General features: G+C 36.0%; 2 protein-coding genes across 2 annotated transcripts; one reads left to right on the top strand and one right to left on the bottom strand.

Annotated features, from left to right (window-relative positions):
- Positions 1–115: 115 nt before the first annotated feature.
- znf367 (zinc finger protein 367) lies at positions 116–7,846 on the top strand. The gene is made up of 5 exons (XM_079896593.1): positions 116–727; positions 3,048–3,198; positions 3,286–3,405; positions 4,410–4,548; positions 7,596–7,846. Exons 1-5 carry the CDS (start codon positions 452–454, stop codon positions 7,837–7,839), a joined length of 930 nt encoding a protein of 309 aa, XP_079752719.1. The 5' UTR covers positions 116–451; the 3' UTR covers positions 7,840–7,846.
- A 1,229-nt stretch (positions 7,847–9,075) lies between these two features.
- Positions 9,076–14,758, bottom strand: slc35d2 (solute carrier family 35 member D2). The gene is made up of 12 exons (XM_079896590.1): positions 14,344–14,758; positions 14,217–14,250; positions 14,039–14,125; positions 13,891–13,958; positions 13,086–13,157; positions 12,003–12,071; positions 11,628–11,730; positions 11,280–11,372; positions 11,126–11,193; positions 10,959–11,037; positions 9,408–9,490; positions 9,076–9,328 (listed from the first exon to the last, which is right to left on the bottom strand). The coding sequence occupies exons 1-12, from the start codon at positions 14,484–14,486 to the stop codon at positions 9,205–9,207; spliced, it is 1,023 nt and encodes a 340-aa protein (XP_079752716.1). The 5' UTR covers positions 14,487–14,758; the 3' UTR covers positions 9,076–9,204.
- Between the last annotated feature and the right edge of the window lie 1,980 nt (positions 14,759–16,738).

Raw genomic sequence — 16,738 nt, 5'->3', positions numbered from 1 at the left:
TCAGAAAGAGCGCGCTCTGCCATATTTAAAAGTGTTGGACGTTCTGTTCAGAGTCAAGGAATTGTTCGCGCTCTCTCATTGGTTACTGTGCGCTGGGCGAAACTCACAGCGTGTGCTCATTGGTTGTCCGGCGCGAGCGCTGTAACGTCCTCTTTAACGATTGGCTGGGCGCTGCGCTCGGGCGCGATTTCCAACGCGGGAAAATACCGAGTGCGATCGGGTCACTGTATCAAACTGCTGCCAGTGAGAGCGAGCGGAATCAAAGGCACCGCGCGCTGGAACAGTGATACATGTAACATTGGGAATGACTGACTTTATTATTAAGCAACTAACGGCGGCACGTTAACGGCGGGATATTCCTTCCAACTGCACTTATTTTCACTTTGGATTTTTTTTTTAATATTTTAACAACGGTTTTAGGATCCAGGTTTTTTTACTGCACTTATTGGAAATGGCTGACAGCAAACATCAAGTTATATTTTGCAACGATTCGCCAAAAAGAGTTTTGGTGTCCGTGATTAAAACGACCCCGATCAAACCGAAAGCGGATTCTCTGATGCCCACCAGCCCCGGATTCAGTGATTTCATGGTTTATCCGTGGCGTTGGGGTGAAAACGCGCACAATGTGACCCTGAGTCCCGGTTCGGGCAGCGGAACCGGATCACCGACCCGAAACAGCGCTTCTCCCGCCGAATCAGATCTCAACTCCTGCCCGGAGCACTTAAAGGTGAACTAAATCACTATACCTTACTAGTATGGTATACGTAGCAATGCATTTTGTTTTATATAGCCTAATGCTAGCACATAGTTATAATTTATTAGCGTTTATTAAATTTAAGATTTGAGTTTCTATTCTGTTTAACGCATGATACGCATTAATTGTGGCATACTGTATGTAAAACGCGCGCGCGCTGAATGGGATTTTAAATTTCCTCCATTGTGAGGCAGCTGGGAAGTTGGGCGTGATGACGTCAGACGTGCGCGCCAAAATGTTACCGATTATTGGTTCTAGAAAACTCCACTTGCCACATAATGACACATTTAAACGTTTTCATGTGGATGTTATTGTGGTAAGTAACACTTTATAATAAGGTTCATTAGTTAACATGAACTAAGAATGAACAATACCTCTACAGCATTTATTAATCTTAGTTAATATTCCTTTCAACATTTATTAATACGTTATTAAAATCAAAGGTTGTATTTGTTAACATTAGTTAATGCACTGGGAACTAAAATAAACAAACAATGAACAGCTGTAGTTTTTATTAACTAACATTAACAAAGATAAAAAAAAATAAAAAAAAACTAACAAATGTATTGCTCATTGTTAGTACATGTTAGTTAATACATTGTTAACTAATGAACCATATTGTAAAGTGTTACCATTGTTGTTCTCTAGTTTCAGTTTTTGAATTAACATATTAATCATAATATGTGGCGTTATGTTACTATACTGTTATTATTACATACTTACAATGTGTTTTATGTTTGTTTATCAGGTATGACACTTTTAAAATTACATTATTGTATAACTGTTTATTAACTGTGCATTAATAACTATGTTAACTTTTATTATGTAATGCATAGTTTTTTTCAAAGAAGTAAAAGTCAGTTTTAATTTTATACAGTATATGACATTCTTCTTTCAGACAAATAAAATCAGAGTTATATTAAAAAATGTCAAGCTTTATAATGGCACTGAATGGGTGTTTCTGTTTTGAAGTCCCTAAAAGTGCATCTATCCATCATAAAACTGCATCTATCCATCATAAAAGTGCATCTATCCTTGATAAAAGTGCATCTATCATCATAAAAGTGCATTTATCCATCATAAAAGTGCATCTATCATCATAAAAGTGCATCTGTCCATCATAAAAGTGCATTTATCCATCATAAAAGTGCATCTGTCCATCATAAAAGTGCATTTATCCATCATAAAAGTGCATCTATCCATGATAAAAGTGCATTTATCCATCATAAAAGTGCATCTGTTCATCATAAAAGTGCATTTATCCATCATAAAAGTGCATCTGTCCATCATAAAAGTGCATCTGTCCATCATAAAAGTGCATCTGTCCATCATAAAAGTGCATTTATCCATCATAAAAGTGCATCTGTTCATCATAAAAGTGCTTTTATCCATCATAAAAGTGCATCTATCCATGATAAAAGTGCATCTGTCCATCATAAAAATGCATCTATCCATCATAAAAGTGCATCTGTTCATCATAAAAGTGCATTTATCCATCATAAAAGTGCATCTATCCATGATAAAAGTGCATCTGTCCATCATAAAAGTGCATTTATCCATCATAAAAGTGCATCTGTTCATCATAAAAGTGCATTTATCCATCATAAAAGTGCATCTATCCTTAATAAAAGTGCATCTATCCATCATAAATGTGCATCTATCCTTGATAAAAGTGCATCTATCCTTGATAAAAGTGCATCTGTCCATCATAAAAGTGCATCTGTCCATCATAAAAGTGCATTTATCCTTGATAAAAGTGCATCTATCCTTGATAAAAGTGCATCTATCCTTAATAAAAGTGCATCTATCCATCATAAATGTGCATCTATCCATCATAAAAGTGCATCTATCCATCATAAATGTGCATCTATCCTTGATAAAAGTGCATCTGTCCATCATAAAAATGCATCTATCCATCATCAAAAGTGCTCCACAGGCTCCGGCGAGTTAATAAAGGCCTTTTGAAGCAAAGCGATGCGTTCGTTTATAGAAATATCCAATGAGTTTGTTTATGATTGATGAATGGATGCACTTTTATCATGGATGGATGCACTTTTATGATGAATAGATGCACTTTTATTAAGGATAGATGCACTTTTATGCACTTTTTAATATAACTCAGATTGTATTCATCTGCATGAAGAATGTCATATACACCTAGGATGACTTTAGGGAGAGTAAATCATGGGCTAATTTTCATTATTGCGTGAACTATCCCTTTAAAGTGCTCACGTTTGCATATGGATCGTTCTGTCATCAGTCTAACATGCTTTTTCCTGGTTTATTATTGCAGGATGGGATCCGGCGTGGACGCCCGCGGGCCGAAACCGTCCGAGAGCTGATCAACGAGGGAGAAAACTCCACCAGTCGGATCCGATGCAACATCTGCAACCGGGTCTTTCCCCGGGAGAAGTCCTTACAGGCACACAAGCGGACACACACCGGTTCGTGACGCCACACTGAGTCCTACGGGCATGCTCGTTTACGCTCAGATGACAGAACGAGTGTTAATTTTCCTGGTTCTGTTACAGGGGAGAGACCGTATATGTGCGATTATCCGGACTGCGGGAAGAAGTTCGTCCAGAGCGGACAGTTGAAGACCCATCAGCGTCTCCACACCGGAGAAAAGCCCTTCGTCTGTTCGGAGAAAGGTGAGCGTTAAGTCTTTTTGTCACTATTGTGCCATATACCCGAGTGAAACACTTCTGGAACAAGAACAAATGTGGGCGGGGCTTGATTTTGCCTGTTGGGAATTGATTGGATGGTTGTGGTTTGCTATTGGCTGATCTCATGTGAGTGACAGGTTATAGCCCCGCCCACATCATCAGAGAAGAGGAGAGATGCTGCAAGAGGAACTTATTCTCATTCAAGATCACCAGGAACATGATTTTAACATTTCATTTATATTTTAAACATGCAATATTCCATTAGTCCCCCTGTAGATAATCATTGTATCCATTAAAACTCATCTTTGATCACCAAAATGACATATTTAAACGTTTTTCCCTTGAAAATGGCTTAAAATATCTTGAATGTAACTCGACACCCTTGCCTCATTTAGTATGCGCGGTTCTATGAATATGCAAATGAGCCCCGCCTCCACTCACTCCCTCAGCTCAGAGATCCACTGGTTGACGATCACACGTTGATCTGATTGGTTACAAGGTAGTTTGTGACGTCAGAAACACCAGCGATTTCAAAGCGTGTTTTTGAGACTGTCTTTGGTTCACTGCAGTTTTAAGGAGGAAATACTCAGCAATGCTGTCGACTTATGAATTTACACATGCTTTGTCTTAAAGCAGATTAAAAACACCACATAGACACATAAACAACATTAAAAGCTGGATTTACACCACAGGGGGACTTTAAATAAGTGCTGATTTCATTTAGTAGTTTTGTGTACATTTTTGTCACAGTTTTATATTTCAGTATTAATGCCTTAATATACTTGTGGTAAAGTTCAAAATACCTGAAAAGGTTCGCTTAGTTTTGGCCTGATTTTATTCAAAATGAGTTAATTCTTCAATTTTGCATGAAGTATATCGAGGCTGTGATGTGCTAGTATTGTGCTATTATTATGAGTGTAGACCTCAGCGCTGTGATCTCTAAATGCTTGAGTCTCTCTAATGTAAAGTCATTTCTCTGTGTGTTTTAGGATGTGGTAGCCGGTTTACTCACGCTAACCGTCACTGTCCCAAACACCCGTACGCTAGACTGAAGCGCGAGGAGCCCACGGGCGGCCCGGGACAATCCCAGGGAGCCGACAACAAGGCCGTGGCCGAATGGCTGACAAAGTGAGTAAAACGTCTAGAGACGCTTGATGAAAACTAGGGGTGCCGATAAAAGCAAATATCCGTGTTGTTATTGTGTAAAAACAGCTGATGATCAGCTGACCTGTCAATCAAAAGGGGGCGGAGATACGCGCCAGAACTCATGAATTCAGTAAGTGTGTGAGAATGTCATGTATTGTGCATAATAGGGCTGCACGATTAACCTTTATCGCATCGATATTGAGGTTTTAACTCCCGCAATAACCTAACCTCAGGAGTCTGAGGTTTTTTCCCCCGCCTCTGACATTTGAGTGACAAACCTATTAACCAATCAAAATGGTCGAATCTCGCGTTCCTGGCTTGCTGGCCAATTAGAAATGGCAATGGAAAGTTACAAGGTTGTATGCAGTGCACCGGCTTTCTGGCAGCAGCAAAGCAGCTAACACACAACCTGTACCTCGAAAAAGCTTGTAACTGCGCAGAAATGGCCGAAGGCACTTCTTCGGTGACGGGAGAGGAAGCGGGGGAGCACTTGTACTTCAGCTGTTTGGACTTATTTTGGATTCGCGAAGAACGACGTGGAGCAAAAGAGTGCTAAAACATGTCGACGTGCCGTGGCCAGATCCAGAAGAAACACTACCAATCTATACCAGCATCTTAAAAATCACCACCGACACCAGGGTTCCAGACTGCGACCAAAATGGTCGCATATGCGACCATTTTTTGAGAATGTGCGAGTTAAAATTTTATGTGGTCGAATTTGTGCGAGTGCATGGTCATGTAGCCTACTAAGTTAAATTCACGCATGAATTTTCTGCATTGAACTTGTTTTAGCGCCCGCCAAAGTGAATTTTTGTCCCGCCAAAGTCTTATTTGATCGGTGAGTAATTAGATGAACTGCTGCGCTTGTGAGTGACAGGGCGCATGTTTAACTGAAAGAACGAGCAGAGAGAGAGAGAGAGAGAGAGAGCCGGTCGCGCGCGCGCGCATTCTCTCTCTCTCTTCGGAGCCAGGCGAAAATGTAAACAAGACTTCACCGTCTCCAAACTAAGCGCTGTCTTGCTCTCTCTCCCTCGCACATATTAATCAAAATAAATCGACACGGTGGTAAAAGGTCGGAAGACCAAAGTTTCATGTGGATCATTCGGAGATTTTTTTTTTTTTTTTCTGAATTATCGCTGGGTGTGAATTGTGCTAAATAAATTGAACTGAAAAGCGTTCCGGACATTTAACTGACAAAAAAAAAAAAAAAAACTCTTTAATTAAACGGAAAAAATATTCAGTGATGAAATGTTTTCTGTGTTGACAGAAATCTTGGATGTCCATGTCCTAACTGCTGGGATAATCACACAACGCGCATGACACGTCCAATTCGTGAACTAATGACTCCTTTGAACCGATTCATTTTAATGAATGGTTAAAACAACTGATCTTTCCAACACGTCTGAATCGGTGTATAACTAATCAGTAACACTTTACAATAAGGTTATATTTATTACATAAATTACATAAAAAGTACAGTTTGCTTACTCAAGCTTTAAAATAAATAAAACCAAAAAAATCGAAAATCGCACCGCAATCGCAATATTTGTCAGAAAAACCGCAATTAGGTTTTTTCTCAAAATCGTGCAGCCCTAGTGCATAATTCACCATAAGCTCTGTGCTTACAATGCTGGAAAAATAATAATTTAACATTTTTCTTTCAGACTGTAATTGTACACACCATGCAATCTTGCATATAATACTATAATAACTGGTCCATCCCTCAAAAATATTGAGAATATGTTAATTCGTTTTTTATTTTTAGTGCTTCAACTTATTGCCAAGGCAACGTTTCTCATTTACGATTAGTTTATGTTTTTCAACTAATATTTATATTTTATTTCAATTAATGGTAACACTTTAGTTTAGGGTCTGATTCTCACTATGAACTAGTTGCTTATTATCATGCATATTCCTAGGATATTAGCTGTTTATTAGTACTTATGAAGCACATATTAATGCCTTATTCTACATCCCTCAATCCTAAACTTAACAACTTCCTTACTAACTATTACTAAGCAGTAATTAGGAGTTTATTGAGGCAAAATCTGTAGTTAATGGAGAAATGAAATACTAGAGCTGAGAATTTACCCCCAAATTATAATTGAAAGTCATTACTGTGTTAAATGAGAAAAGCATTAAATAGACATTACAAATAAAAGTTTTATTTGATTCAACATATCATTTATTACACATAAACTTTTAGGCTTCAACGGCCATGAGGGCGAGTAAATGATGACAGAATTTTCAGTTTTGACAAATTGTTTTTTTATTAATATGGAAATATGATTATTTATTTTATTTTATTTTTTTCAATGAAATGATATTCTAATATAAAATAAGAAACTAAAATTGGCGGCAGGGTTGCTGCGATAGTCAGATTTCATTTTCAAGTAAATTTCAAGTCCCCCTGTATTACATTTTTTTTATCCCTTAAAACTCATCTTTGATCACCAAAATGACATATTTAAACGTTTTTTTCCTTGAAAATGGCTTAAAATATCTTGAATGTAACTCGACACCCTTGCCTCATTTAGTATACGCGGGTCTATGAATATGCAAATGAGCCCCGCCTCCACTCACTCACTCAGCTCAGAGATCCACTGGTTGACGATCACACGTTGATCTGATTGGTTACAAGGTAGTTTGTGACGTCAGAAACACCAGCGATTTCAATCCGTGTTTTTGAGACTGTCTTTGGTTCACTGCAGTTTTAAGGAGGAAATACTCAGCAATGCTGTCGACTTATGAACTTACACATGCTTTGTCTTAAAGCATATTAAAAACACCACATAGACACATAAACAACATTAAAAGCTGGATTTACACCATCATTTTAAAAAACCAAGAGTTGTTTTGATTTCACTTTTCATTCAGTAGTTTTGTGTGCATCTTTGACACCACTTTGTTTTATATTTCAGTATTAATGCCTCAATACACTTGAAGGTTTAAAATACCTTTGTTTTGGCCCGATTCTGTTCAAAATGAGTTTGTTATTTAACGATAATCGTTGTGCGTGTTTTCGTCAGATACTGGCAGACGAGGGAACAGCGATCGCCCGCGCCGGAGAAAGGAAAGACTCTGAGTAAAACCACTATTGAGGATCAGGAACAGCAGGATCCTCTAGATTTCCTTCCGTCGGATGAAGGTGAAGAAGACGAGCAAGAGGACGAGAAGAGCGCAGGAACGGCACGCCGGCGTCTCCAGGAGCAGAGAGAGCGTCTCCACGGTGCTCTCGCTCTCATCGAGCTAGCTAACAATCTCTCGGCCTGAGAATGACACCAGACGTGGACTTTCCTCCCGTTCGAGACCCGGCCCGGGTCACATAAGCTACAAGCACCTTATTTTGCTTCCTATTGTACCTTTAGGCTGCTATGATGGTAGATGATATCATTATATGAAGAATGTCGTTTTGTTTTCTCCGCTTGTTAAGCAGGTGAGATGTCGTTTTGTTTGTTTTTTGTTTCGTTGAGCACTTTGTGTAAATGAGTGTTTCTCTTTTTGGGTTTGTGGGTGGAGTTGTTGTGTATTTGTAAAGGATTTTTAGTGTGCGTGTGTGTTTTGAAACAGGGTGCGCTGATCGACCTGCTAAAGATGAAGACTTGTTTACGGAGGATCGCGTAGTTAATGGCTGGCTTTCGTATACGTAGACGCGCATTAGCCACGGTTCGCTTCCATCACATTGGTCACGTTTAATCATGTATTTATTCTATTTAAAGCAGTGTTGAGCGCCACCTGCTGTCAGCCGTAGGCGATGAGGGCTCAGGCTTTGCAATAACGTCAGACTAACCAGCTTTAAAACGCCATCTATGTGTCGCAGAGGTACACATTTATATGCTAGCGTAGAGAGTTCATAGGTAAAAAACAAAAAAAAAACCTATAAACTGAAGCACTTACAATATTAATCTATTACTTTTTGTCTCACGTCAATAGCTCAACTATAGACACTTCCAAAGAGAGACGATCGAATGAGATTCTGGATGGGAAACGGCACTTGTTATTTCAGTGTGTTCATAATCCGTAACACTACATTCTGTTCACATGCTTCATGTAATTTAGCAGCTCGTATTACGTTCGTTTGGATGATTTCATGCTTGATGCAGTCAAATTCAGCGTCTTTCCTCCTAATTTGGTGAGTGCATGTGCAAAAACTGGAAGATGTTTCTGATAGAGTTAATTGGACATTTTTTTGTTTTTATATATGGCTTTTTGAGTTTTATTTGTCCATTTTATAACTGAAATAATATATTCCCCCCCCTAAAACCCTCGGAAAGCCGTGCATGATGTACCTTGTAAAAGCAAAACAATCCCAGGTGATGACGTCACGACAGCAGAATGTAATCAAGTGTTTTGTTTTTGAGACGTTCTGTTCGCTGTGCTGAAAGGACTTTGTAAATTTGTAAGCTGGCTTTTTTTTTTTTTACTCATTAGCCGAACTTAGTGTTAGCACTTCAAGTCCTAATTAAATGATATAAATCGTTCTTGGTTGTCATGTTTTGTTTTTTATTTAAATAAGGGTATAAAACATGGAACGGGTTTGTATGTTCATCAAGCACCAAGTGATTTTCTTCTCAAAATATAAATATTGCTATTCAATAAAAAAAGACTAAACACTGAGATGCAAACTATAAGGCTCCATCATGTTTTCTCCGGATGATCGTCTGTGATGTGAATCGCTGTGACTTCGGACGGTTTCACGTTGGCCTCTGAAGAGCTGCCGCCGCTGAACGTGATGTAGGAATACATCAGTCCAGCTGAGATGCTGAAACATGGAAAAACTCGAGCGTTAGGAGACAGACGACAGTGATGCCGTGGAAATATGACTTGAAGACGTTTCCTACCATATATTCAGGCCTATAAAGTTCGTCCATGAGAAGATATAGTCTCCGCCAACAAACATGCCGATATACATCACAGCAACATTCTGAGAGGAAACAAGACAACTTATGAAAGCCCTGATGAACATAATATGATTGATAAACTATATGTAAACTAGGGATGCACCGATATGAAAATTTGGGCCGATACGATAATTCTTTATATTTGAAAGCCGATAACCGATATATTGGCCGATAAATCTAAATCCAAATTGTAGCCGATAACTGATAATTCTTTATATTTGAAAGCCGATAACCGATATATCGGCCGATATATCTAAATCCAAATTTTGGCTGATACCGATAACCGATAATTCTTTATATTTGAAAGCCGATAACCGATATATTGACCGATATATCTAAATCCAAATTTTGTCTGATACCGATAACCGATAATTCTTTATATTTAAAAGCCGATAGCCGATATATCTAAATCCAAATTTTGGCCGATACCGATAATTCTTTATATTTAAACGCCGATAACCGATATATCGGCCGATATATCTAAATCCAAATTTTGGCCGATACCGATAACCGATAATTCTTTATATTTAAAAGCCTATAAACGATATATTGGCCGATATATCTAAATCCAAATTTTGGCCGATACCGATAACCGATAATTCTTTATATTTGAAAACCGATAACCGATGTATTGGCCGATAAATCTAAATCTTAATCATTTCTGAGAGCCTGATTACAAAAACAAAACTCTCACCATTAATTCTATGTTCCAAACACACAATTATAATGTTCTCATTATAATTTTATGTAGCCAATATGACAGAACATTTTGTATTTAACTGTATTTTCCTTTTTTTTTTTTTTTAAGTGATTCTAATAAAATGAAGGAATTCAAAAGCATCATGTTGATCAGTGCGCATCTGAAGAGTCTCAGCTGAAGGAAGTAATACATTATTTATCGGCTTTAATATATCGGCCAAATTTTCTAATCAGGCCGATACCGATACGCTGGCCGATATATCGTGCATCCCTAATGTAAACATTTTAAATAAACTACCATTCAAAAGTTTGAAATCGGTAAGACTTTTTAATGTTTTTGAAAAAGGTCTCTTCTGCTCACCAATGGTGCATTTATTGAAATCAAAAATACAGTAAAAAATGTTAAATATTATTAAAATGTAAATCATCTGATTTCTATGTGAATATATAGTAAAGTGTAATTTATATCCTGTGATCAAAGCTGAATGTTCAGCATCATTACTCCAGTCTTCAGTGTCACATGATCCTTCAGAAATCACTCTAATATGATGATCTGATGATCAAGAAACATTTATGATTATTATCAGTGTGGAAACTGATTGTTTGATGAATAGAAAGTTTAAAAGAACAGCATTTATTTGAAACAGAATCTTTTGTAACATTATAAATGTCTTTACAGTCACTTTTGATTAATTTAATGCGTCCTTGATGAATAAAAGCATTAATCTTACTGACCTTAAACCTTTGAACAGTAGTGTACATTAAAATAATAAAAATACAGTGTATAATTACTTTAATTGCTCCGACGACTGTCGTTGTTAGTGCCGTGTTGTAAAAGCTGCAGAGGATGATAGAATACATCAAAATAAACCTGAAATGAGATATAAGATTGCAGTTATTTATAAATATATATATGTATATATAATCCAATTATAAAAAACATCATAAGTCAGACTCACCCCATGATACAAGACAGTAAAAAATAAAATATGAATGTAAAAGACAGCCATCCTTCAAAGGCAAGGGCCTTAAAACAAGAAGAAAAAGATGTTGAAATTCTCTAATTCTCATCTGAATTATTTTATCCTTAATGTTCTTGATGTTCTCACTCACTTTTTGTAAATCTCCAATGTAAGCGCTCGCCAGGACGGTTGGTATAATAATGATAAATGCATTATAAAACAATACTCCATATTTACCAAGTTCCTGGAATGACAGAAGTGTTTGCATTCAGGGCTGTAAAGTTTGCACTGCATGACTTTCAGGCGTATTTCTAACCGAAACGTACAAATCAATCACTATTATTTGATAAGAAGGAGTCGCATTGATCTGTCAGTTCCAGCACATGCATGTTTCAGATACGCAAAGGTCAAAGCACCAGTTCTTGAGGTATAATCGCATTATTATTTACAGAAATATCCACCTGTCGCTGATAAATGGACTAATGCTGTCTTAAAGTACCTCCATTCCCAGTTTTTTCTTGGTGTAAACGCCACTGGCGGCCGTGAAGAAGTCGTTCAGCAGAACAAAAGTGTAACCTTCCGCATTAAAGGACAGATCCGAGCTGAAAGTTCAATGCACACTTATATGTACAGCGCTTTTCACAATAAACATCATTTCAAAGCAGCTTTACATTACAATTTAGAGTGATGTGTTATCTTAGTTATGCATTTCAGAAATGCACATATACAAAATCACAGTTAGCGAAAAATTTATGAATTTAAACAATACAATAATATAATGCAGAAACAATGAGCTCATTGAAAACATGCTGTGTGTTTATTTGCATGCATATCTGTCATGTATGAATGATCTGTGTGTGTTGTTCGACTGTACCTCGCGGCGACCACAGCGCCCAGCACTATGGCCAGAACACTGAACACCAGCGACGGTGGGAAGGTTTTTCTGCACGTACACACACAGTTTAAAGCCGTTTTAACTTTTATTCATTTCCAGGATGTGAATTGTTGATAACAATTACATTTTTACTAGTTAAAATGATAGTTATTGATATCAGGAATTAGATTTCTACTATAACAATTCTAATTCTTGATATGCACAATTAAATTTCAACTAGTAAAAACTATAATTCTTGATATGTGTAATTGTATTTTCACTAGTGAAATGTCACCATTGTTGATATCAAGAATTGAATTGCTACTAGTAACAATGTTCATTTTTGATATCAAGAATTGATTTCTTACTTGTTGAAATTCCTATTTCACATATCAGAAATATAATTCTTACTAGTAAAAACCTCTATTTTGATATCAAGAATTAAACTGTCACTAGTTGAAATGTCTATTCTTGATATCAACAATTGAATTGCTACTAGTAACAATGTTCATTTTTGATATCAATAATTCAATTTTCACTAGTGACAATGTTAATTTCTGATATCATGAATGTGATTGTTACTAGTGAGAAAGCCATTTTAGATATCTGAAATAATATTGATATCAGAAATACATTTTCAGATATCAAAAATTTAAATTTTTACTCGTAGCAATTCAATTGTTGATATCAAAAATTCAAACAATTCATATCCTGGAAATGAATAAAAGTTAAAACGGCTTGCCATATCATTTAAATAAATTAATAATTATAATCGTTCATTTTAATTATAATCATCAAACACATAAAAAAAAATCACACAAAAAAACACATTAAAGAAAACAGCTCTTCTCATGGACCATAACAATAAATAATACGTCTCTGGACGTGACAAATCGTTATATAATTATGAACATTTGAATCATTAATATAATAATATTATAAATGATAATATTAATTATAATAAAATTATTATGATCATTAAACACACAAAAAGCACACAGCTCTTCTCATGGACCATAACAATAAAAACTACGTCTCTGGATGTAATAATATTAATATAATATTATAAATGAGAGTACATACCTCAGGATCCTTGATTCCATAATCATTGTCAGTAAAATTGTGAATTTTCTGAGTACGGTGAACATGGGTAAACTGAGGAACACAAGAGCGTCAGATTCACACGAGTGCCAACATTTTACATTAAATGTACATTATGTAACTGTTTTGTTCAAAGTCAATAATGCTGAGTCAATACATCATCAATCATTATTCCACAACCGATATGAAAACTAATGCCGATAACTGATAATTTTTTGTATTTAAAAGCCGATAACCGATATATTGGCAGAAAAATCTAAATCCAAATTTGTATATAATTTCTGAGAGCCTGATTACAAAAACAAAAGCCATGTCCTTAGCACACAATTATACTGTTCTCGTTATGATGTTATGTACGGTCGCCGACACTTCACTGTATTTTCCTTTTTTAAAGTGATTTCAATCATATTTCAAGCAATTCAAAACCATCATGTTGCACAGTGCGCATCTGAAGGAAATAAACATTATTTATCGGCTTTAATATATCAGCCAAATTTACTTATCGGGCCGATAACATTACAAATGAACATATATCGGCCGATACCGATATGGTGGCCGATATATCGTGCATCCCAAAGAAATACTGTACAACTGTTCATCAGGTCCATTAAATAATGTTAGTACAACTTTAGATTTTAATAATTTATTAGAAAATAAATTAACAAATAACTGAGATTAATAAATGCTTTAACAGTATATTTCATTGTTAGTTAATGCAGTAAACTAATGTTAACAAATGGAACCTTGTTCTTTTAACGCAAAACTCTTCTGTTTCTTATTTATTTACCTCAGTTTCTTAGTTCCGCCCAGTCCGGTCACGTGATTGCCGACGTACAGCAATGGCAAAGGAAAAATCTGTATAAAAATAATGTTATCAATAAGCAAAGCAGTGTGACGAAGTGTGATTAAAAACAAAACGACACACATTACATTACCTTTCCAGGGATACTTTTGTCAAAGTCCTGAAAATGGATCATTTTGTTCATTTTGGCAACATACAGAATGATGATTGTTGCTGTCATCTATGACAAAATAAAAACAAAATAAATATACATTGATACATTTCGTGGGTTGTTAATGAAAAGTTGATTAATTTTGTTTATTTTTTCTCACCTGCCCAATTCCAAGAAACATAAATGAGGGAAACCTACCATTTACAATAACACACATCATAATGAATTGATTAGTTCTTATGTATGAACAACTTATAAACATGTGAAAGCCGGAAGCTGACACTTACTTGAACTGGGTTAAAATACTTTTATTCACCACGATGATGAAAAACGAAGAACATGCGTAAAACACGGCGGAGAAAAACCTCATGAACTTCGTGTGTTCCATATCGTCGTTTAACGTCTTTCTTTCGACTTCTTTAGTCTCCATGATTAATCCTCATAGTTTTCTCTTCCTTCGGCGCTCTGGAGACTAACATGCTGTTCCTGGTGACCTAAGCTCGAAGGGTAAACACACTAAAGAGGTTATTAAATAATCACTCATGGTGCGAGAGGACGCTACGTTGTCAGTTAATGATTGAACGACACTGAGGAACGACAGCTCTGGTAAAATCAGAATGACTAACAACTAATATGACAGGGGGCGTGGTCTCAGGGAGGGCGGGGCTTAGTGGCGCGGAAACGGTCTGTGGTTTGTGGAAGCCCGCCCTTTTCACAAACCGTGATGACGCGTTTTAACGGATCATCAACATCGTAAATCCTGCAAAGTTTTATATATATATATAATTTATTTATTTTATTTATTTTATTTTTAATGTGTGTACTTTTATAACAGTATGTTTTGTGTTATATTACCTTTGCATCAAATTACAATAAACTAGTTATCGCTGTGGGAGTGGCGGTATAAAGTTGACATCTCTCTCTCTCTCTTCAGACTGCCGTTATTAATCTTTCGTTGTTAATCTCTTTTTCCTCTTTTTGAAAGTTGTGAAAACACTATTGTGGAGTTTTACTTTTGCTATTTCAACAAATAGGAACACAAAAAATATTTTAAATGTAGTCTTTCTGAGAAACCAATGTAAAAAAAAAATAAAAAAAATCACGTTTTGGTAAATCTTATTATAAAACAGTCACAAACAGTCCAAACTGAGGTAAAAAGTCGACTTGTATGTCATAATTTTGACTTTCCACGTCATAATTGTGACTTTTAAGTATAATGTCGACTTTTAATTGCATAATTTCGACTTATGTTGATTATTTACAAAAGAGAAAGAAAAAAAAATCTCATTTGGAAGAAATTCCATAATGAATTGAATACGTTCAAATAATAACTGTCCTATTTTACATTTACATTTTGTGTAAGTTCGGTGGCTATTGTTATAATAATTATAGTATATAAATATTATATAGATAGATAGATAGATAGATAGATAGATAGATAGATAGATAGATAGATAGATAGATAGATAGATAGATAGATAGATAGATAGATAAAATGAATTCATAAAAGTAGTGTTTGCTGCAGTTGAAACAAAATTGGCCTGTTCCTGATTCCGCCACTAGATGGCAGCGGATGCCGCGAAATCGACATCATTCCCTGTTGAGCCCATAGACTGTAAAAAGGTTGAGCCTTACAAGTATGTGCTGTTCAGTGTTCACTATATAGGGAGTAGTGAACGAGTAATGATTGCAGGCAAGCATCAGTCTCTAGGTTGAGCTTTTTCTCAAACTGTCCATTCTAACAACACCATGTTGGTGTTCTAAAAAGCTGCCTGAAAATAAAGTTTTGCAAACGAGTGTCTTTGATCACGTGACTCTCAATTTCCGCTGCTGTTTGGAACATTTCGAAACTAGACGAGATTTTGAACAAACCAAACATGTGTTCAATGAATGAAACCGAGAGATTATAGAGATAAGAGCTGACAGACAGGCAGAAGCTGATCCACAACTCCCGTGGCCTGTTGCACAAAGCTGGTTTCAGTTGCTAACCAGGTAAATTCGAGATTAGTTTGACCAAACTCTGGTTTTTCGGGCTCAAGAAGGTGGATCGGTTTCAGATAACCTGCTTGAACTTGAAATCACTATATTGGTTTCAAACCAATCCTATATTGGATTGGTTTCGGATAACCTGCTCCAGAACAGGTTTTAATCTGGGTCAGAGATTCGCAGGCCAAAACTGGACCAATCAGAACAGTGACGTGTCTCTGATGCAATAAAGCCACGCCCCTTTATCTCTCGCTACAAATCAAAGCAGTTTATGGTGAAAAACCTTTAGAGACAAAATTGCTCATCTTTTGCTGCTAATTATTTATATTTATACTATATGAATTATAATTACTTTTAATTCATATAATACAGTCATATAAATATTATAGCCTATTGATTGACAAGTAGGATAATATTAAACTTTGCTTTTACATTAATATAAATATAATAGGCTATACATGTATTCATATAAAATGCTTTTAACGTGTATATATTGATATAGTCAGATATTTTCCTTCAGCTTCTTCTCACACTTGTGAGTGTTTGTTCCTGCGCCTACGCTTTTAATTTCATTATAGTTTTATTCATGATCTATTAATCTTCAGAAGAGAAGTCTCTGTGTTCTGTGTGATATATAGTATAATTGTATATCTATTTACTGACTTATTGATTGATTGATTATTTATTGTTTATTTA

This window comes from Squalius cephalus (genome assembly GCF_949319135.1).
Source record: "Squalius cephalus genome assembly, chromosome: 16".
Lineage (NCBI taxonomy): Eukaryota > Metazoa > Chordata > Actinopteri > Cypriniformes > Leuciscidae > Squalius > Squalius cephalus.
The sequence above is the reverse complement of the archived record's forward strand: the minus strand, read 5'-3'. Positions and strand labels throughout refer to the sequence as shown.

Excerpts from the sequence above, each read along its gene's own strand:
- znf367 (XM_079896593.1), top strand. The coding sequence starts at position 452 with ATGGCTGACAGCAAACATCAAGTTATATTTTGCAACGATTCGCCAAAA. Across the intron at positions 3,199-3,285 it reads ACACAAGCGGACACACACCG|GGGAGAGACCGTATATGTGC; the intron begins GTTCGTGACGCC and ends GTTCTGTTACAG. Across the intron at positions 4,549-7,595 it reads GTGGCCGAATGGCTGACAAA|ATACTGGCAGACGAGGGAAC; the intron begins GTGAGTAAAACG and ends TGTTTTCGTCAG.
- slc35d2 (XM_079896590.1), bottom strand. The coding sequence starts at position 14,486 with ATGGAGACTAAAGAAGTCGAAAGAAAGACGTTAAACGACGATATGGAA. Across the intron at positions 11,731-12,002 it reads GGCGCTGTGGTCGCCGCGAG|CTCGGATCTGTCCTTTAATG; the intron begins GTACAGTCGAAC and ends TTGAACTTTCAG. Across the intron at positions 9,491-10,958 it reads CAGTCGTCGGAGCAATTAAA|AATGTTGCTGTGATGTATAT; the intron begins GTAATTATACAC and ends GTTTCCTCTCAG.